Genomic DNA, 23,835 nt, shown 5'->3' on the forward strand with positions numbered 1-23,835 from the left:
TATGTTGTGAAAACTTAAAAACAAACCTAATTCTTCAGGTGATAGAGAAGAGCAATCAAAACTGTGGGCTCCACTTGTTTTAGACAGGAATGACCAAGTCTCACCATGTGCCACATGTCCAGGAGTTGCTTTCAATGAGACCAAACCTATTCGTGCTGCCTCCCTGTTGAGAGCTTTGGTCCACTAATAGTCTTCTGGGTGGAGCCAATTTGCCAAGGTTAAAAGTCATTTGTGCTGCATGGAGTATGTAACAAAATATTTGATGCTTTCCTGTTGGGGAAACCACCTTTATACATGATTAAAAAGAAACGTGCCATTTAAAGAAAAAAGATCTCACCGAAGTTATGGGTGTGGCTCGTTTAGGCCACAAATGTGGGGATTTGACAGTGCAGGAAGTCCTGTCTATGCAAGGGATTGAGCTAACTACAGACTGTAAATTCTGGGCAGTACTAATTTATTCCTGCAAATAAAAGTCTTTCTTTCCCTCCTCAAACTGAATTGGCACTGTTGTTTAAATTGGGTAGAAAGCAAGAGGACCAAGTAGGGAGAGACAATCATTCTACTTCCAGTGCCCAGGCTAATGGTGACACTCTCCTCATTTGCTGCAGCTCTGTCCAGAATCTTTACATTGCACCACATTACACCAATGACTTGAAAAACAATGCAGCTTGATTTTACACGGATGTAAAGTCAGTAAAGTGAACAGTCTATGGTCACCGCAGTAATAACAATCATGTGGATTGATTGGAGCGCCTTTGTCACAAGAAAGCATCCCAAGACGTGCGACCTGGAACCATACTCAAGAAACTTGCTGAAATAAGGAAGAAATGTTCTGAGAAGTGGCATAAACTGTCGTCAAAAAGATGGGTGTTCAGGAGGAGGTTAACGAGGGGGAGGTGTTCTAGAGCAGGGACAGGACAGCTGAAGGTTCAGCTGTTAATGGTGGAGCAAAGAAAGGTAGCATGGACAAAAGGCCTTAATGTCCAGGGATTGTGTGGTTAGGCTAGATTGCAGTGATAGGGACACAGAACAATGACGAGATGCAAAAAAGAGGAAGAAAATGTTAAAGTTGATCTATTGTAAGACAGCTAGAAGAAGTATAATGGATGAGGATGGGACAATCTGAGATAAGGTATGGGAAAAGCTTTGAAAAAGCTGACGTTTATGCAGGGGAACACTAAAAACTGGTGGTGCCCTTGAAGTGCTCTGGTCTGGTGGTGATAAGGGCATGAATTAAGGTTCCAGCTGGCTCATTAGAAAAAGAAGCGAACAGTATTACTGTTGTAGAGGCAAAGTTAAAGTCCACCCTATTGTTATGGAGCGGATTCCAAAATCTACCTTTAATCTGTAGAGGAGTCGATTTATCAATGCGGGAGTGTCCGTTACAACTCTCTGTGCAATCACTCAAATAATTTCTGAGCAATAATGGAAATAGTTGGCATCACACCACTGATTAGCTGGTGGGAAACTCCAAAGTTCCCAGGTTCAGTCCTAGGTTTGGCTTCTCTCAGCAGCTGACATGGCCTGTGAGGAGGGGGCTTCATTTTGCCACATTGTCCCACGGTGAGGCTCCTGCTCCTCATAACTCTGCAGTGAATCTGATTGGAAGTCCCAGTTCTATGTATATTGGGTGCAGATTGGAGAAGGAAACACTGTTCGCCAATTAGCTATCAAGTTCTCAATGTAGTAGTTCAGGCTTGAAACTTAATCCTCATGATTTCTGAAGCATTTTGGGGGTGAGAAGAGAAAATGCCTGTGAAAATCTAGTGGCCTGCAAGTTTCACAGGGGTCCTCCTAGTCTCTAGATGCAACTCAGTTCAGTGGTCAGCAGTACTCCAAAAAGAATGACACTTTCAGTTCTTTCCACCATTTCTCCAGGGACATTAGGTATCCAAGAGATAGTTTAATGGATTTCAAGACACTTAAGATCATCTGCAATAATCCACAATTTATAAAATTTACCTCAAGTTAACTTCACTGAAAAGACTAGTAAACGTTATAAGTGAGGACCTTTAAAGGGATGAGTTGGTGTTAGTTACCAGTAACATAGTTGAAACCACAGCTCTGAAAACCACCACTGTTAGGGGTCTCAGTCAGCTTACACAAGTAGGGGAAGCCACACAATAAGAATGTCGTCTCTCAGTAAATTTCAGCCGAGGTTTAATGCTACGGGTTAATTTCCTACGGCAAGGATCTAGCATTTATTTTCTCCTATTTTCCTATCGTTTTAGTTGGGTCAAATGAGCAATTGATTTGGGGAAACCCAAAAAAGTGGGGGGAAGAAAAATCAAGGTAACTTTCATTTATAGCAGCCTGATGGATAAAAGGAATTAAAGAAGTAAGAAAATTTAAGGAGGCTGTAACAACTGCTCTGACTATAACAGTACAATTGTTTACCCAGAATCAATGGGTTTGCTTTCCTCCCGTCAGCAACAGCAGCTACAACAACAGCAGCATGAACAGATGCAACGACATCTCCCCAGACCACATCCACAGTGCAAGGACCAGCAAAGGAATCCATATCCTGTTCAACAGGTCAACCAGTTCCAAGGTAAGCCTGTGTAATATGCTTTTTGATCCGTATGATTGAATGTGTGATATTAAATATGCTGTTATGGTCATTGGTTATACTTGCTGAAGGGATGCAATAATTTTTAATTAGGCGATGGTCTTCGTTTCATAAATAGAGTCACAGAAAGATGCAACACAGAAAAAGGCCCTTCAGCTCACCAAGTCCACCGACCATGAACCACCCATTTACACAAATCTTACACTAATCCCATTATTTTTATTCTCCCCAATCCTCATCAGTTACCCCCAGATTCTACCACTCACCTACGCACTAGGGAGCAATTTACCTACCAGTGTTCAGCATTCTGGGTTTGCATTTCTTGCATTGTTTTCTACTCCATTCAGAGAATGCAATTGCCCTCTAACCCTGACTGAAAACTATATCCATACAGATGTCAAGTAAAGACAGAATCAGAATCAGATTTATTATCACTGACATATGACTTGAAATTTGTTGTTTTGTGGCAGCAGTACAATGCAAAGACATAAAAATCTATCAATTACATAAATAAAAAAGAATAATGAGATAGTGTTCATGGGTACATGGATTGTTCAGGAGTCTGATGGCAGAGGGGAAGAAGCTCTTCCTGAATCATTGAGTTTGGGTCTCCTGTACCTCCTCCCTGTTGGTAGTAATGAGAAGAGGGCATGTCCCAGATGGTGATGGACAGGATCACACTTGACATTGAGAGCCATGCAATCCTAGTGGCTATCCAACACACAGTCCTGAGCATTGCATGGGCCCATATTACTTGGAGTGTTGCATTGGAACTCACATGCAATGAGTGATTTACTAGAACCTGAAAGCACCTGTGATTTTCCAATATTACACGCGTTGTATGCAAGGATCAGTTGATGGCATGGGATTAAACCTATTAATGTTCCGTTTGTTCACACATGCTTTGTATTGTGGCATAGAGTTAGGCAGTTGTTGAGTAGACTAACTTCATGCAATTACATGATAGTTGATGTTGCCTGTTGTTGGGGAGCAACTGAAACATAACCTGATTGGGAACAACGAAGAAGATTTGGATATTAAAAGTATTTGTTCATGAAAATTCTGCAGTCCACTAATTTAGTGAAACAGGGAATGATAAGGCACCATATTCTCCATATATTCACCATATTCTCAGAGCCAAACTTGGACACTTCATAAAGGTGCTGCCTCTTGATTAGGAGTGAAGGAATTCATATCCAGTGTACGAGCTTTAAATTTGGAAGTAATTTTTCCACGTAAAATAGGATCTTGTGCAACATTGCTCATAGCGAGGCAGATGTTGTGGTTATATTTCAATAAACATGTTACTTGTAATGAACAAGACTGGACAACATATTATCCTGTGATGAAGTGGCTTTTAATAGAAATTTTATTTAACCTAATGGATTTTCTGTGAAAGGCGCATAATAAGCAGCCATAATAATAAGTAGAATTATTAAACCCATTTCTCAACCAACCAATGTCCAGACAGAAACCAAGTATGTCTGTCTACAACTGGGTCTTTCCTCTCTCCCCTTCCCTTATCTGCCAGAGAGAGCTGAGAGTCAATTTTGTGCGATAAACACTCATAAAGACCAATTTTAACAGTAATTTCAGAATTGAGTTTGGGGCAAATGTGTTTCCTGGAACATGTTATAAACTCATTCCAAAATTACAGTGGCATTGGATGGGGTTGAGGAGATGATCTGAGAATAAATACTGAGCCACAGCCCTTCTTTCTCGGGTAATTTTGTGAAAGGAGTTGCATTGCTTCTTCCCTTACGGAACATCGGAAATTTGTATTAACTTTGTGAAATTTCAGCACTTTGGGACTGTCTACTTTGCTTATCACATTTTGTGTCTCTCTTTGGTCATGCATTGATACTATGCGACCCAGATTACATTGGACAACCACAAGCTCAATCTGTAAAGCACTAGGCTGCTCCTTACTCAGCAGGAGGGACTTCATGAGTTTGGTCCAGTTTGCAGGAACCCATTCCCTACACATTAGCCCTACAGGCAAAGGATCAATTTTATTAATATGTTGGAACATTAGTGTCTCAGGATGCTCAGGCTATCAGGTAGAAGATCTTTGCAGCCGGAATGAAGATCTGCCCTCTGGTGGACCTGTTTAATATTCTCTACAGCTGATTATAAAAATGAGCATTGCTCTCTACACTTATACCTGGGTTTTTTCCAGGGTTAGAGGGAGACAACTGCTTTGCTTTTGAAGGTTAGCAATTGCATCAACCTGCTACCAATGCAGCCAGTTGGAATGACCATGAGTTTGTAGCTCTGACTGCTATTCTACTGACACAGACTGGAACCCATTGAACATGCATGTAGCGAGGCACTCCAAATTACTCAGGAATGTTTATTCTCCCTTCTCCATGGAGTAGGTCACTACTCCATTAATAATCAATTGGTATGTACTCAAGATCTTCCACTTAATAGGTTCAAGGACTCCAGGCAGCTGCCATGATTCATTCATCCTGTGATAGGCTACTTTCCTTGATGTCTTCAAATTTCCAAGCCCTTTTAAGGGCTGTCTTCCTGGAGAATTTGGTTGTTGACCCTCATGAGGAGCTCCAGTGCTGACCACAGGGAAAAGCCCAAGAAACAATATCCCAGAACACGATAACCAAAGCCACCTATGGACTTATTTATTCTGTGAGTTATAACCTCAAATAAAAAACTCCACCAGCTTTGTCAAACATGGTTTTGCTTTCATTAGTCCATTTTAACTCTGCCTAATCCTATTATTATTTTCTAAATACCCTGCTACCATTTCCCTAATAGTATTTTCTCCACTAGTGATGTCAGGCTAACTAGTCTGTAGTTCCCCATTTTCTTTCTCCCTTTCTTAAATAACGGGATTACGGTTGCTACCTTTTGATCTGTGGAAACTATTCTAGACACTGTGAAATTCTGGAAGGTGGCAATCAGTGCACCTGTTATGTCCAATGCCACCTCTTTCAAAACCGTGGGATGGACAACTTCAGGACAGGGGATTTATTGACTTTCAGTCCCGCCAATTTCACTAATGCTATTTTCTTTCCACTCCTCATTCACTCTAGACCTACTTCTCCCTACCATTTTCAGGAGGTCTTCAGTGTTTTGCTTCATGAAGACACAAACTATTTGTTTAACTTCTCTGTCATTTCTTAATTCCCCAATATAATTTTCCTGTTTCCGTCTGTTAGGGATCTAGTATGATAAAATGGACTCTTGATTTCCTAGTACGATAAAATGGACCCTTGACCTCATAATGTACCTGGATATGACCTTGCACCTTATTGTCTACCTGCACTGCACTTCCTCTGCAGCTGTTACACTTTACTCTGCATTCTGTATTGTTTTACCTTGTACTATCTGAATGCACTGTGTAATGAATAGATCTGTCTGAACAGTATACAAGACTAGCTTTTCAATGTACCTCAGTACAAGTGACAATAATAAACTAATTCCAAAATCTACGTTAACTTATACTTACCTTTTCCTCCTTTCATATCTATGGAAGATTTTTAAATGTTTTTATGTTTCTTGCGAGATTACTCTTGTATTCTAATTTCCTTTGCTTTCTGAATTTGCTGAATTCTGAAATGTTCCCAGTCCTCAGGCTTAATTTTACTTTGATCTAATAATACCTTTAACATCTCAGGTATGGCTGGACCACATTTCCTGTTTTATAATGCCTTGAAAGGATATATATTTGCTGTATACCAAGTTTTAATCTTAGCCATTGCTTGCTTACTTTCAATGTAGTTTCCCGATCACCATTGCTAGCTCATGCCTCATACCTTCATTGTTTGCCTTGTTTAGAGTTAAGACCCTGATTTTGCATTGAACTAAATCACTTTCAACCTTCATATAAAATTCTGTCATTCCTAATGGCACCTTAATTGCAAAACTATTAATTGCACACACAATTCTACATCTAAAACATCCTGTTCCCTTGTTAGCTTTCCAATCTCTTGTAGCTCCATGAATTCATCCTCCATACTATTATTGCTAATTTGGTTTGCCCAGTCCATGTAAATTAAAGTTACCCTTGATTGTTATATTGCCTTTGTTACAACTTCCTCTAATTTCCTGATTTGTACTATGCCCTACTTTACCACTATCGAGCACTGATCTTTGTCACTGCAGCTGGGGTGTTGCCTCACCCCACTGTCTTTCTTATATCGAGTGCTCTCACCTATTTCTTGATGTCATGTGGAGTGAATCAAGTTGGCTGAAGACTGGCTTTGCAGACATTGCAGCCTCAGTAGGAGGCTGAGATGGATCATTCACCTGGCATTTCTGGCTGAAGATGGATTGAAATACTCCAACCTCATCCTTTTGTATGGTTTGCTGGACTCCCCCATTGACAAGGAGGATGTTGATGGAGTATCCCTCCCCTGTTAGCTGCGTAGTTGTCCCATACCAGTCATGAATCGATGTGATAGGATTATAGAGCTTTGATCTGACCCATTAGCTGAGGGATCTCCAAACTTCTTATGCTGCACACTTTACTCTTTTGCACACATGTAGTCCTGTGTTGCTACTTTATCAGACTGGAACCTCACTATTGGAAGTGAATTCTGCACTCCTTACTAAACCAGAAATAGTCCCCTGTCATGGTAACTGAAGACTCAAGTATATGACATTACGGATTCAATACCACTGCTGCTGATGCCCCAAAGTGCTTCATTAATGTCGTGATTTGAGTTTCTGGGTCTATCCTGAATCATCTCATTTTATATAAGGGTAGCTCCACACAACACGATGGAGAGAGGCCTCACCTCGTCCTCTAGAGCAGAACTTGTGCAATCTTGTCATCTGTGGATCTAGACCCGAGCTAACCTTAACTGTGCTCTGACTGCAGACCACTTGTAGCCATTGACTCGCCATGTGCAGAGCCCCTGTCTTACCTCCGCTTGATGACACATGGTGAGCACCACACCAAATAATGGCTTCTTCACTCCCTGATTTTGTAACAGCTGGGACCTAACTGAGATGGGAGCCCAAGAGTAAAGGAAGGGGCTAAAGAAGAGACGCTTACGCCTTGTGCATCTTATAAATTAGAAGAGATTCTGAGATGAGGAGGGATTGGGATATGAGGAGAGGGATTAAGTATGAGCATAACATCATTTTCAGTGAATGTCTGTGCATCCCCTAACAATGGACTCCTTGTCAGCGGCACCATAAGGCCTGTACTCTGTTCTCCAGGCCACCAAGCTAAAAGACAAGCTTTTTCATTGTCATTCTATTACTCTTGCTGATGCCAATTGTGTGTCCGTTTCTGCTGCATGAAGGCGGGTATTGGTCTTGAGTGTGTTGCGATGTGTCTATATTATATGCATACCATGGCTGAAATGCTGGCAGGGTCCACAATCTATGAGATGTAGGTGTGATGGTTGGAATATTGGTGAGTGTGTGAGGACATGGTGGAGCAAATGAATGATAGGAATCATGATGAGTGGATATTGCTGGTAGGTGAGTAATGGGGGTGTACTGCATTGAGCTGTATCTGAGGGTAAGGTGTATTGATGTCCTCACTGGCCTTGGTCCTGCTTGCAAACTCATTAATTTATGACACTACACCCACGATTTTGCTCCTGGCAATGATCTTGGGTGTAACCTTCCACTGTTGCACCAGTGTGGATGTAGATTGCTTCCTTGGACTCCACTTGCTCTTTTTTTCTCTTCAACTCAGCCACAAGGCGGGTAGGACCATACTGAGGAATTGGAGGGGCTTCTTTCTTCCCTGCTTCAACACGACTTCCACCAAGCTTCCCAAACGTTGGGAATGAATTGCATCATGATTTTCAGGCAACAGGCACCTCCCCTTTAGGAGATGCAGACATAGCTTCAATTAGGAGCAATGAACAATCTGCTGGAGGAGCTCAGCTGGATGTGGGGCATCTATGGGAAGAAAGGAATTGTTGACATCTCGGGTCAAAACCTTGATGCAGATTGTTTGTTGCTCCAGATTCTAGCACCCGCAGTCTCTTGTGTCTCCATGGCTTCCATCAGCACCAGCTATTTACAACTGGTGCTTACCACTCACAATGCTGCATCTTATTGGAGTTACTCTAAGAAACTTACCAGCACGGCCAGCACTGCAGTGAAGCCAGTCACAGCAATGAGATGGGAACACAAGTTCTCAATGCATTTAGCATCAGGTTAAACAGGCTCAGTTAATCACACATTGCAATTTCAGCACTCTTTTTCCACCACAATCCATTTTCTACCCACCATCTGATTGTGGTATTTGTGTTGCCATTGTACCAGTGTGCCAATTAATCTATTTTATCATGGTGTTGTCCTGTGAATTCTACAATAATAATTAATTGCACCAACGGGAATGCCAATGTAACACTGAGGAAAAGTAGTTAGTGGCTGGGAGTATGTTTTAGCATTGTCTCTGAAATTGAGCATTACAGTGGGGGTGTCTGACCTTAACTTGCTTCTTCATCCTGGCACATGTTTTACCAAAACAAGTTCGCACCACTGAGCCACCTGCGGCACTGTCAGGGATTCAGCCATGTGCTCCCTTTGATCCTTGTTATTTGTGAAATCGCCTCTTTGCTGAATGAATCATTTCACATATGGGATTTGCCAGAGTATTCAGATGGATTTGCAGAGAACTGTGAAACTAAATGTTAACACTAACACAATGATTCACTCATCAGTGAAATCAGTGAAATTGCAGCAACTCAAAACGCCTTCGTTCCCACTAAGGGCCTTTTTGGAAAGACACCTCACATGCCATATTTGTCAGTTTTTAAGAGTGCTTTACAAATGTTAAGAGAAAAACCTCTTTAAAACTGATGTGAAAATTTTAAGTTAATACTATTGTACATGCAATTATCCCCAATCTTAAGTTGTTCTGCAAGATTTTAATAATTAAGGCACTGTCAGTGCAGGAGTAACTTCACTTTAAGTATGTAGATCAGTAAAGACCCAAGTTAGTTCCATGTGGTTACAACAGACAGCTATTTGATTTGCTCCAATTAGATAACCCTAAGGAGGGAATGTTTAACTCCCTGATCAGATCTGAAGTTGTTGGAGGTGAGGAGAGAAGGTGTGGTATGATACCTCTCCCCTACACTCTGCCATCACTGATTATTTAGGCTCACACAGGAAGAAAGGCCACTTGTATGGCATACAGCTTGGATTTACATAGCACTTTTAATCATTCCCAGTCTTCATGGGAGTTATCACTAAACAAACTATAACACTAAAGATTAGGACTCACAATGAGTCTTGGACCGGAAACATTAGTACTCTTTCTCTTTCCTCAGATGCTGCCTGACCTTCTGAGAGTTTCCAGCATTTAGTTTTTATTTTGTATTTTCTGCATCTGCAGTTTTTGATTTGCAATAAACATTAGTTGGTGTCAATAGAACTACATGAAACTATAAGCTGCTATCTTAGCGAAAAGGAAGCAAAGTACATTATTTTGTTATCTGCTTAAATGCCTGCAAGAAGGAACAAAGTAATCCTGCTTTATTCCACTATTTGAACTCGTGTATACCCTAGTCGTTATTGGAAAGGCCTCATTCTAAGGACCCTAGCTTCTAATATTAGTGCAAGATACCAGCATATTAAGTGAACATAGAAAAATACGGCACAGGAACAGGCCCTTCAGCCCACGATGTCTGTGGTGACCGTGATGGCAATTTAAACTGCACATCCACCTGCATATGACCTAATCCTTCAATTCTCTGCCTGTTCATGTGCCTGTCTAAATGCCTCTTAAACATTGCCATTGTATCTGCTTCCACCACCTCCCATGGCAGTGCATTCCAGGCATCTACCACTCTCTGTTAAAAAATTTGCCACGTAAATCTCCTTTAAACTTCCTCTCTCTCATCTTAATGCTATGCCCTCTAGTATTTGAAAGTGCTTCAGGCACTTTTCTCAGCTATTTTACTAAAGATATATATCTGTTTATATTATTTTGTACCTCAGCTCAAAGAGCCAAGAGTGGAATTATAGGCAGAAGTGTTTACCATTCATAGGCTTGTACGCTGTGGTGTAATTTTAGACCATTTTAGTTTGAAACTATTCAACATCCAGCAAGGTTTTCATATTTGCATTTACTCAAAAGAACAACTTATCCCTTCCAATTTCCATTTGTTTCACACTGAAATTCTGGCCAGAACACCCATCGAGAACAGATTACTTACCACAAGAATTTACCATACTACTATTGCTTGTTATTATTCTCTGCTGTCTTCCAACAGTACTCCCGTATACAACAGTGAAATAGCTTCTCCTTACAACTATTTTGATTTAATAGTTTTATAAATAATGAATTAATGGAGTGCACAAGGATGAAGTTATTCACCTTTATAAGTACCTCATTTACCACACTATCTTTGATAAGAAAATTTACATTTTGTTTAGTTTTTTTCCGTTGACTTTCCCTCCTTCTCCTCTCCTCCCTCCTAAAGATTGGCTCATTCTCATGCATTGTACCATGGCTATTGGTACCTCAGTCATTCTTTATTCATGAGGCTGTGATAGTGATTCTCAGCAAGCTCTCTGATGATTTGAGACAGGAAAGCTGGGCCCAGTGATATCCCCTGGAATGATTTTCTGACAGGGACTGCTGGATAGAGAATTTCCGCAGGGGTTCTCCTGATCTCCCACTGTAACTTCAGTGGAAACCTCAGAGGAATGGAGTGAATTGCTGCTTGTGCTTGCCACTCAGCATTTCCACTTAGGTTATGACAGGACGTCAGCCAAATCACCATCACAATTCAAATCTCAGATCTTTTGAGTGGAACGGCACTGATTTTGTTTCCATTTTTCAAGTCAGTGAGCACAATATTATGCCCTGACAAGGTAACATAGCGCACACCGGGAGTGGAAATGCTAAAGATTTTCACAAATACATTAAAAGAAAGAAGACAGCTAGGAGTAATGTGGTGCCTTACTGGTAGGTGCAAGGGTTATTCCAATTGAAGGAAAAGGCAGACATGCTAAATGCCTCTCTTGAATTGATCTTCATAGTAGAGGATGAGAATAAATTGCAAAGAAATACACAGAAGACTAAAAATCAAAAGGAGGAATAAACTGAATTCAATTTAAATACAAAAATAGCAAAAGAAAATTAAGATTAAGGGCATGCAAATATCCAGGATGCAATGGTTTCTAACCCGAGGTATTGAACAATTTAGTTGAAAAAGTTATAGAAGCATTAGTCCACGAGCTTCCAAATTTGTATAAAATTCTAAAGATGCAGGCACCACCAGGATACCACAGTAAGCATGCAGATGGGAGTGGAAGTGTGCAGAGATATTGATGGATTTAAGTGAGTGAGCAACACCATGGCAGACAGAATTTAATGCAGGAAAGTGCAAGCTCACCAATTTGGATCAAAGAAGGAATAAAAATCTGTAAAGCTGGGAACTTTGATGAATAAAGACATTCAGATGCCCAGATACAGAAATCACTAAAATTCTGACAGACTGGTACAGAAGCTATTTATAAATGCTGATGGAATTTTAACCTTGATCTCAAGTGAGCTGGAATACTCAGTGGGTGGAATTCACAGGTGTGTAGAGCTCCAGTTAGATTCCAGCTGGAGTATCCCACTTAGTCCAGTACTGGAGCTGAAAGGTTTAAATTGTGAGGAAAAATTGGATAGGTTTGTATGCCCTTCTATATAGAAAATCAAAGGGTCTTCTAAGTATGGGAATATTTAAGATGATTAAAGGAGCTGATAGATAGGATTGATAGAGAAATAAAACTCTTTCCCCTGGTGAGAGAGTTGAAGAGGGGACCTGACTGAGGATCAAGTATCAATGGCACCATCGATATTTTTTGAAGGTGCTGCTACTCTGAATGTCAAATAGGGTTGGAACACACCTGTTTTCTATAGAATTACCCTTCTTTTAGCAGATGATTCCTTAGAGAACCATCAGCTATCAGCAGTGCCTGGTCAGCTCATTTCTAACTTTTGTACCTGCGCATTGAAATACAAAAGTCAGAGGGATGAGCTGGAGGTCAGATGCCTTCCACTCATCCACTGAATCTGAGTTGGACAACCATCCCAACCTGAGGGGCCGGATGCAATTAGCATCCAACTCTTCAGCTGTACACTTGGAATGGCTGGCAAATGTGGTATTAGGTTAGAATCATAAGTGCAGGTAAGCTCTTTATGTATTCTTCATTTTTTAGTTTTGATTTTTTTACAGTTCTAATTAATTTCTAATTTAAGGTTTCTAAGTAAATTTATTATTTATATATATATTTTAATTAATTCAATCCATTTGGACTCTGAACTGTTGAGGTGTTAGTTCTGACAGTGGGTAGGATCAAGCGTAACTTACAGAACAAGACACTTTGGTTGTATAGTAACTCAGAAACCACCAGCTCCTCCACCATCAACATACCAAGTTCAAATTCGTGCTCAAGTTCCATCTTGCAGTTCTCAAACTGAACAACATTAAGTGGCCTGGGACTAAAGAATGCAAATTGGAATCGTGGCAGGTTGAAAGATCCAAGGAGGCAGTGAATACTGGAATTCTGTAGATTGCATCGGGTTTCTTTACAGAGGCTGATGAACTATTGCAGATTTTAAGAATTTTTCTATATTTATTGTTTTGCCAGTCAGAGTTGAGTTGCATCACTTCTTGTGAGTGCTACACATTGCCTCAACTCCCCAGATTGTCAAATGGGAGGAGGACCAGAAAGAACAAATCAGCTGAGATTCAAGTTCATGATTGATTTCCAACAACTCAGACTGGCAAGTGCATGCATGCTTGTGAGCAGTGATATCAGGATGAGGTTCAAATGCAATACATCATTTCATTAAGAAGCCTACTTGGTTCACACATGGCGAATGGCCACTTGGATGAAGAACCAGATATCTGGCAGTACCTGTTGAACTATAGCCCAGCAAAGACCAGCACCTTCAGGAATCAGGAAGGGGTGCCAAAACTAGTATTGTATATCTTCTTCTCCTGATCAGGCATTCCTCAAATATTTTTGATGCTGCTGAGCTGATTTCTATGTGGTTGCCTTTGAATAGAATGAATTACTTTTATCACCTTAGGATGATTCACCTCGTGTGGATGTGAGTGAAACTGAAAACTAATGAGCAGACCTCCTTTTATTGGGTGTATTATATTTAGTGACCTTGAGTGTGCTGGTAGCAAACTTCCAGCAGTTGAGAGAATCTTCGCTTTTAATGGTGTGGTATACTACAAAACTGAGGCAGGGGTGTATGAACAGTATTCATCCTCCCAGAATACTGCAAGTCAGTGGTCTGTGTACAAAGTTCCACTGTACCTCTGGACAATAAACAGGAAAAGTTGCTGGATCTCTGCTGTTGGTTGTACCCAGTGGCCTTATTTGTAAGCTTGTGAGATATATAGCTGAATGTTGGCAATAAATAGGAATGTGTTCAGTTTTAATATCTTCATGTTTGAATCACATAATCACAAGGACCAGGCACCAGAACAGAGAATTGTACCTGTTCAACAATCAGAAGGGCGAGATGTGGCATAGATCGTAGAGCTGCTGTCTCACAGCTCCTGTGATCCGGGTTCAATCCTGACCTCCAGTGCTGTCTGTGTACGGTTTGCACATTTGCCCTGTGACTGTACGGGTTTCCTCCCATTTCCCAAAGATGTGCAGGATAGTAGGTTAATTGGCCACTGTAAAATGATAAAAATGGGGACACTTAGCTGGGGTGCAAGGTTATGGTTGGGAAAATCCAGACCCATATCACTGCTGGAATATATGCATTTCAAAACCTGCTGACTGCATGCTTTGTGTAGAAAGGGTTAATGACTGTAAAAATAGAATATAGTACAGTGTTTGAAATGGAGACCACACTGTTTCACCATTTGATAATGAATTTCAAGGATGTTTTGTCTGGTGCTTGAACAACAAGGAGGAAAATTTCCAGGCTGAAAGACCCAGGTTCCTCAAGTGTTCCCTCATAAGTCACTCTCGTGACATGTGGAGTCAGCCTTATATCTGTTCTCTGTATTGCTTCATTTTTGTCCCTTGAGTCTCAGCAATCAGAATTGGATGCATTATTCAAAGAGCAGATGCTGTACTGTTTAGTCACCCTTCCTCTTGAGTTTTTTTTTAATCCTTTTGCCTGGTTAGCTATAAACATCTCACTTTAGTTTGGTCATCTACATCGATTGGAGATGTTGAGTGCTAAATTGGCTAAGGCCCACAGCTCTCTTTCAGCCACATACTCAGTAATTTCATTACAATTAATAGAGTGTGCATGTTTTTATATCTCCACCTATGTGTCACATTTTATATTTTTCTCCAGTAAATTTCATGTGCCTTTTTCTGCCTCTTATTGTACTGAGCTGCCTCCTCTACATTACACTGCTACTGCAGTTTTAAAATTTAACCAATGTTCTTTCTTATTCTGATTCCAGGTCAGTTATATAAGTAGTGGTCCCAATATCAGTGTCATACCCTAGTACACTTCTAATTTTGCGAACAGTATTTTCTATCCTCCAGCCAACGTATTATTCACATTCAGAGTTCACCCCTAATGCCTAACACTTAGCCCAAAACTTGATGGAAGTGCACTGCCAGTCACACACATCGCAAGCACCATACAGTTACTGTTTTATAGTCTTGTGTGACTCCCGGACAAGTGGGCGGGCTAGCACAAGTTTCACATAAGAGTGGCTGAAACTTCAACACACAACAAAGTCAAACTCTCAGCTCTGCCAGCTGTCAAAGCTGTCAAGCTTTGTCGAATCCTTCGGAATATCCCTGGCATTCAGAAGCACTCACAAGCTAGTGAAAATCAAATAAGCAGTTTATGAAATTGAATTATTAAAAAAAGAAAAATAAGTTTTCAAAATAAATCTTTAATATGTTAGAAACATTAAAGGAAACACAAATATATGGAAAAAAATGTAACTTGCCTTATTTTTTTTCTTCGCAGCCTTAAAAATTTCCATATGAATGAGCTCAGGGATCCTGTGCCAGGTCTAAACTGGTGCAGATTTGATGCATGTATTCTGCAGCAGGAGTTCAGGTTTGTGCCCTGCCAGTGGATTCCATGTAGAGTACATTGGCAGAGCACAGTTAGAAATGACCAACAAGTCTGAAGTTCCAAACTTGCTGGCACTTGAACAATGCAAATGCCAGCAGTTTGCCACAGAACAGCCAGCAATTTCTCAGGAGTTGCAGCCCTTTGAGTGAAATTATTGCCTTTAGGCAAGAATAAGATACGTACCCATGTCTTGAACCTCCGAGTGTTCTACAAATATTATAGTAGTTAGAACTTAAACGACACTCCAGGTCTTGTTTACTGCTCAGCCTCAAATGCATGACAGATGGTGACAAAGATAGTTGTCAGTACTGATGCAGATCTGTACCTGTAGGAAAGGTCAGGAAAAGCATCATAGTTGCACTTCCAAAAGATTGCCCTTGATCACTGTCACTGAAGGCTAAAAGTAATGGTAGCCCACAGTCAAAAAGCAGCCACTGAGACTGGTCCAGAAACACGAGCGGCATCTCATGGTTGCACGTGTCACATGTCTGAGTTACTGTTATGGCATTCATTCCTCACGTAATTGTTCCTTTAAAGAGACTAAGTGCTACTCATGCCAGAAGAAAGGGCGCTTACAAATCTAAACACAAGGCAGCAGATAATAGCAATGTTTCTGAAGCAATATCAGCCCAGAGAGGGAAGTTCTCCCATAGGAAGCAACAAAGAGGGAATCTGTACAAAATTATAACCAGTGCAGGCAATGCAGAATTTAATCTGTACAACATCAGTGCTACAGATGATCATACTGTGTGACAAGAAAATTTTAAGTTCATGGTCCTGACTGTCAACAATTCACTAGTAATGCAGCTTGATACAACAGCAGGTTGTTCCATTATGGATAAGGGAACAAATGAGAAAAAGTTCAATCAATTGGCTTTTGCAAGGAGCACAGACAGCCTGCAAATTTATTTAGAAGTTTTGAAAGTATTAGGCCGTGTACAATATAATAAAATAGCCAGTATTTTACCTTACCAATAGTTGTAGCTGATCATACTAGTCATCCTGCTCGACTGGGCAAGGACTAGCACTGAGGGTTGACATTCAGAAGGACGTATTCAAATTCCAGTCAGATACTCTAAAATTGCATTTTAGACACTGTTGTAAAGTAAGGTGACATCTTCACAGGAATCACCAGATAGATGACATAAATATGAATTACACCTGGTGCCAAACCAGTCTAGTGCAAATAGAGAATATTTCTTTCTTCCTTGAAAAGCCAAGCAGAGGAAGAGCTTGTGAAATCAGAAAGGAGTGGAGTTTTGGTGAAAGTAATTCATAACTAAATAGTCATAACTAAGCTCAATAAACAAGTAGATTGTGTGGCATCCACAAAGTAACGAAATCAGACTGTCACCAATGAACAATATCGATTTCCAACACACCAAGACCTGTTTTCACAGATGGCAGGGGCTAGGTTTTCATTTGAACCCAGATGAGGATAGTCAGAAATTCTTCATTATCCATACATATAAAGTTGTACCTAAAGACGGAACAGTGGTGCAGCGGTTAGCACTGCTGCCTCTCAGCTTCAGAGACTCAAGTTTAATCCTGACTGGGTGTTGTCTATGTTCTCCCTCTGACTGTAGTTTTCCCCGGTGCTCCGGCTTCCTCTCACATGCCAATGATGTGTTGGGTGGGTACGTTAATTAGATCATGTGAGTTGCCTGTCATATAGTGGAATGGCAGGAGAACTTGTGGTGGGAGGAGAGGGGTGGAGGAGTTGATGGGGTGCAAGAGGAGATATGAAATTCATGTAGGATTTATATGGCCAGATGCTTGATGGTCAGCATAAAAGCAATAGGCTGAAGGGCCTTCATGGTGTACTCCAAGTTGCTGTACTGAGTCAAATCTCAGCAAAGATCTTTCAGTCCATCATAGACAAAATTCTGCTAGGCATAGATAATGTCCGTGCAACCAAGACCATCTCCTTATGGCTACAGCTAGTGCAGAGGATAATCTACACACCTCGGAGGAAGTCCTTAAGTACCTCTGCCATCACAGTGTGAAATTGGAACAATTTAAATATACTTTTGTACTGCCTAAATGAGGGGTGATAATAGAGCAAAAGCCCAAGAAAATCCAGCAAAAGAGTCAAAGTAACAGTACCAGACAGCACATGTGACACCATTAAAGTGGTCCCAGTGTAAAACACCATTTGATAAGCAATGGAAATAAGCAGAGAAATGTCTGTGTCCATGTTGATCACATGGTCACAGCAAGAGAAAGACATATCGAGAGATACCAAAGAGTTACTCGATGACAAATTCATTCCAGCCTCAGTGATTGAGTAGCACATTGGGTGGTGCAGTTTATCACTAAGCATGAGGCAGACCCCAATGACTTCTGAAGGCAAAAGCAATTCATTCACTCACAGGTACATTTACCAGCAAAGATTCAATGGAATAGTCCCAGGAATGAAGAGCTGTAGTTAAGTATTAGTACAATTCCAGATGGAGCAGAAAATGCTTTGAACAATTTTAATTCATGCTTTTTAAAACAATGAATTGTTTTGAGGAGGTAAGTAAGGAACCTTACAATGATGAAGGGTCATCAATTGAAAATTGTAGCTGAGAATGAGGTAAGCAATTAAGAGAGATCTCTGAGCAGACGTTATTAGATTATTGAAAGAATTCTTTCAGTAAGGGGATAAGGGAAGAGTCAATTAGACATTGGATTTGGAGTGAAATGTGGCAATATTTAATGTTGGCTAGTTTGCTGGATAGTTTGCAGAGGAGTATGAATGCATAGGGCAGGTGTTTTTCAATAAAGAATAAGAGACTAAGGATGCTAGTCTTGGAAGGCAAGTTCTAAATATATATTGTCTGCTCCAAATCAAACCCTGACAGGGTAACCTCAGTGACACAAGGAGGGGTAATGAATAAGTAGTATTTTCAAATATAAAGTTAATTCTTTGCAGTGGTTTATCTGAGAACTTGATGAGGAAATCCACCATTTGCTGCATAACTAAAAGAACAGGAAAATCCCAATTCAGTGTGGAGGTGGTTGATCTCAACAATGTGATGTAATGGAGTGAAGACAAGTTAAGCTTGACCATGCCTGAGAAGGACAGAAGAGGTGATGAGAGCCTAGAGTGCTTAGGTGGAGAAACTGGCAAGAGGGCCCTTCTCCCAAAGATAATGCAGGAAATCAAGGGGTGGAAATTCCTTCTTAGTCACATGTGTTAAATGCAGCATCTGTGCCATCTCTACTCATCTCCTGCTAGGAGTTGTGGCATTTGGATTTGTGAGAGCCACTCTGGACATAAATCCCAGTCAGCTATATCTAAAACCTCCCAAGTGTGCACGAAAGGAAAGCTTGACAAACACTCACAATGTTAAACTATGTGTTGGTACTCATATTTTTAGCGGAATTCCCACTTAACCAAGATACCAAGGAGCAATCAGACCTGTCAGTATACCGTGACTTAAATCATTACTATCTAAACTTTAATGGAACTGATACTGTGAAATATGAGAAATACTTAATGCCATATCATTAATGTAAGACAACAAAGTCTGATCACGATCTGAATGAATATAATTTTAAAATATTTTAACCCCATGCAGTAAAAAACAATGTTCTGTTATCTCTTTACACCACAGGTACAGCCCAGGAATTGGCGACAGCAAGGAGTCAAGCTCTCCAGAATGTGAGAAGTCCCAGAATGATGGCACAGAATCAGGGCATGATGCAGATGACACCAGTCCAGAATTCTGGTACGATACCTGCCACCACTGGCCAGTCAGAGATTGGCATGGTACCCTACAATAATGCCCAGAGCAATCAACAAGGAATGTACAGTATGAGCCCAGGCATGAACCAAATTCTTCAGCATTCAAACCAAAGTAATGCGAACATGGCACGTAACGTTAGCCAGATGCAGAAACAGCCTGTTGCAGGACAAGGGGTTGGAATGGTAGCTGGTTATGGACAAAACTTACTTGGAAACCCTGTGTTGGCCCAACAGCAACAAGTGAAAGGACCGGTAGGGCAGCAGATGTCCAAGGCTCAAATTCAAAGACTACAACTAATCGCAAGTTCCGGTTCTCCGGCTCAGAGTTGGCAGCAACATAGTTTACAGAACTTGCCCAACAGAACTCAGGCTAACAATGAGCTCAATCCATTCAACAACAAATCAGCTTATCCAATGCAACCTGGTCAACCCAAGATGGCCAAGCAACATTTTTCCCAGGCAATGGGTCAGCCAGTTCTTGAGTCTGCTGGTGCAGTTGGAGGACAAATGATGCCTCATTTTGGAGGACAGCCAAGGACCAACCAGTCTAGACAAATAGTTATGTCTGGCATGACCCAGACAGTCCACAATATGACTGGTTTTAACCAGGCCACAGGGCAACAGTTGGCAGGAGGCTGCTATGCACAAAGTAACCCGAGTCAAGGGTATCATACAAGAACCACAAGTCAGGACTTGTCCTTCAATTATGCCAGCCAATCAGGGGCTGGTTCCTTCTCTAATTTAACAGACAGTGTAGATCTGATGGACTCTCTAATCAAAAGTGGATCAACAGAAGGCTGGATGCAAGAGTTTGATGAAATATTTGGTAGCCAGCAGTAGATGAGTTTTCAATTATTAAAAAGCTGTTAAATTACGGCTTCCTCTAAATAAAAGTGTTTAGGGACCAAGTAAAGTAGACCTAGTTTTGTAGTTGCACTGCTGTTGCATTACGGTGCTGATGTACATGTAGACGTGATACAAACTGTAATGGTTTCATGTAAATAGGTTTTTTATAAGTCCAAATATAAGGCTTACCATTGGGTCTACTTCCTGTAAAGAATGGCTCTTTGTTTAACAAAATATTGAAGTATTTTTATTTCATTTTACAGTTTTCAATTCATCAACAAAGCAATGATATTGCACCAGACAATATCTTACTAATTATTTGTACTGTAAACTCTAAACAGATGTGCTCATTGGATACAATTTTTTTCTAGATTTCATTTTTACTCTGTACCTTAAGCAGTGCTTGGAACCTGAGCTCCATTCTTTTTAAACCTGTACAGAATCCTCTACTGTGTAAAAGTGTGATGTTGAATAATTTTTTTTGGAGTGGGGGTTGGTTGGGGGTGGAAAATGTTATGTCAATGAATCATGAGATCTTATTAAAAAAGAATTTTAATGTGACCCGTCGCTAGTGGAGGTTTTGTTTCTCCCAGACAGATTTCAGGTATACAATAATTCTGAAATTCAGGTGAATATGCTCTTCGCTGTGTAAGCAAGATCTTTCTTCATTGAGAGGGTAAAAAAACATGGAGTTTTTAAGAAAATGGAAGTCTGCAGAATTATAGTTAGATTTGTCAAAATGCTCACTATTTTCATTGTATGTCCTTGCAAACAATGAGCCCACCTCCAACTTTGCTTTATCCTCTGAAGTCTCTGAGCATATTCTCCCAAATCTATGCCCAAAATTCCCACAACCTCATGTTTGAATTCCTTCAATTTGATTTTCACCCCTACCAGAGCAATGAAATGGCCCTGATGAAAATCTCTTATCACAGTCTCTATATGACTGTGATGTTGGTAAACTATCCCTTCTCATCCTTGCTAACTTGCCTTCAATCTTTAACGTGGTCAACAGTACCATATATCTCCAGCAGGTCTTCTCCATTGTCCAGAAGGATGAACAGTTCTCACCAATCCTCTCTTATCTAACTAGTTATGGTCAGAAAATCATCTCCAAAAGCTTTTCATCTCTCTCTTGCACCCAGGATCCAACCTATTTATTATCTTCATGCTGCTCCTTGGCAATATTATCAATAAATACAACTTAAGGTTCCATATGTGACATCCGTATGTTTTCTGTACTGCCTGTAATTTGTCACATTGCTTGTTCAACATGCAGTAATGGTTCATCAGAAGGATCTTCCAACTAAATATTGGGAAGACTGAAGCCACTGTCTTTGATGAAGTTGGGGGCTCAAGAATGCCACAAACTCCATTATCCAGCCCCCAAATTCATCCATGTCCCTGGAAGGTATAAGTGAATGAACCATTAGCAACATTAATGTCACATATTTTCATCTTCAAATGAGCATCTGACCACATAAACACTGCATCAGTGGGACTGCCAACCTTCTCCACCAGAGCATCACTCCTGACACTGCCTGGGTCTCATTTGCTACTGGAAACTTGTGGCCTCTATTCCAATGCTCTCCTGGCTATCTTCACACCATAAATCAGAGTGCATCCAAAGCTTTACTGCCTGTAACTTACAACACACCTTGTCCTTCAACCCTCTATTCTTGACCTACATGGTTTCCTGGTCTGGCAATTGCTCAGTTTTAAAGTTCTTATTGTTTATGAATCCTTGCATGGCTTCACCCCTTCATATCTCTGTGATCACCTCCGCCTCCGGAAGCCTTTGGGATTTCTACACTTGTCTTATTTTGGCCTCTTGCACATCACCATCTTAATCACTCCATTAGTGGTGCTGTGCTGTCATCTGTGATTGCCCCAATCCATGGAAATCCACCCTCATACCTTTCACCTCTTGTATCTCTTTGTGATGCTCTTCAAACATACTTGTTTAATTAGGCCTAGGCACATATGTTCAAATACTATAAGATATCTTTATTAGTCACATGTACATCGAAACACACAGTGAAATGCATCTTTTGCGTAGAGTGTTCTGGAGGTAGCCCGCAAGTTTTGCCACACTTCTGGCACCAACATAGCATGCCCGCAACTTCCTAACCTGTACGTCTTTGAGAGGAAACTGGAGCACCTGGAGGAAACCCACACAGACACAGGGAGAATGTCCAAATATAATACCCATTGTGAGATTTTCTGAAGCTTGAAATATTTTACTTTACTGAAGCTATAGAAATGCAAATTGTTGTAATGAATTTATGTGTATTTTGCTGCCAATTCTGATGTATTCAGTTTTGATCATTAATTTATTTGGAATGTTCGGGTTTGATCTTTTCTATGCACTGAAAAACTATGCAACTGATTCTTCGCGAGTGTATTCAGTGGCCACTTCTGGTATACACTAAAACTTTTGAAATGTACATTATAATATAAAAATTAATTAATTTAGAAAACTGCTGATGTATTTTCAGCAGCAACATAGCTGAGGAATGCTGTTGCACACTGTTTCTGTATAACCTATTTTTTAAATAGTTACTTCCTGTTGTTACCTATCCAGGTATCCTGTTCTATGTATTTCAGTACTTACAGCTGTGAAAATAGAAATTTGGGGGCGGCACGGTAGTGTAGCGGTTAGCGCGACGCTATTACAGCGCTAGCGATCGGGGTTCGATTCCCGTCGCTGTCTGTAAGGAGTTTGTACGTTCTCCCGTGTCTGCGTGGGTTTCCGCTGGGTGCTCCGGTTTCCTCCCGCATTCTAAAGACGTACGGGTAGGTTAATTTGGGGTTTAAAATGGGCGGCACGGACTCATTGGGCCAGAAGGGCCTGTTACCACGCTGTAAGTAAAATTTTTGAAAAAAATTAGTTGGTACAAAGACAATTCATTTCACTGGCCATATTGGAATTGCATCTCACAGATAATTGAATAAGAGTAATTTGATTTCTCTTGTCAGAAAAGAGGTGGCTGTAAAAATGAAGAGAGTTTTTGAAAAATAAGAAATTGAAGAAATTTAATTGTGTTTGTGTTATAATTTATGACATGTTAGTGATTCTGACATGCAGTGTGCTGGACTCAACAGCAGCAACAACTAACAGAATCAGCAAGGTAGGTCATGAAGAAAATTCAGAGCAAGAGCAGCAGCTGGTTTTTTTGAATATACCTGTTGCCCGTGGCACACAGCCCTGCTATGTGTATGTTCAGGAAAAGAAAGGAAACATTTAAATGAGAAAATTATTTTTCAAAAGGAAATAAGGTTTTGCCAAACTAATCTAAGCTGCCATTGATGGTTAAAAAATGTTGAAGTATGGTTATAGTGGCCGGGTCAGTGAACTAAACAAGACTGCAAAAAAAGGCAGGACTTATTCCCTTAGGAATGTTCAGCAGATTAGGCAGTGTCTGTGGACAGGAAAAAATTGAGTAAATATTACTAATGGAAAACCTTACAGAAGAATTGGGTAATTCTGATACAAGTGTGTTACTTGAAATTGTTGGATTTGCTGTTTGAGTTTCAAAGACTACATTGTGCCCAGATGGAAGATGAGCTGCTCTGTTTCTCTGACCTCCTGTGTTTCCAGTATTTTCATTCTTGTTTTTAATGCAGGGCAAAGGCCTGACACAGGATCATCCCACCAGTTTAAAGCGCTCC

General features: G+C 40.5%; 1 protein-coding gene across 1 annotated transcript in view; it reads left to right on the forward strand.

The window, feature by feature from the left end:
• maml3 (mastermind-like transcriptional coactivator 3) overlaps positions 1–20,724 on the forward strand; it is a 376,636-nt gene extending 355,912 nt beyond the window's left edge. Inside the window, exons 4-5 of the mRNA XM_052043814.1 lie at positions 2,431–2,551; positions 19,187–20,724. Coding sequence (XP_051899774.1) covers positions 2,431–2,551; positions 19,187–20,157 — 1,092 coding nt within the window. The 3' untranslated portion in view covers positions 20,158–20,724. The remainder of the gene's footprint in view (positions 1–2,430; positions 2,552–19,186) is intronic.
• Positions 20,725–23,835: the final 3,111 nt, after the last annotated feature.

This window comes from Pristis pectinata, chromosome 2 (assembly GCF_009764475.1).
Source record: "Pristis pectinata isolate sPriPec2 chromosome 2, sPriPec2.1.pri, whole genome shotgun sequence".
In the NCBI taxonomy this organism is placed as follows: Eukaryota; Metazoa; Chordata; class Chondrichthyes; order Rhinopristiformes; family Pristidae; genus Pristis; species Pristis pectinata.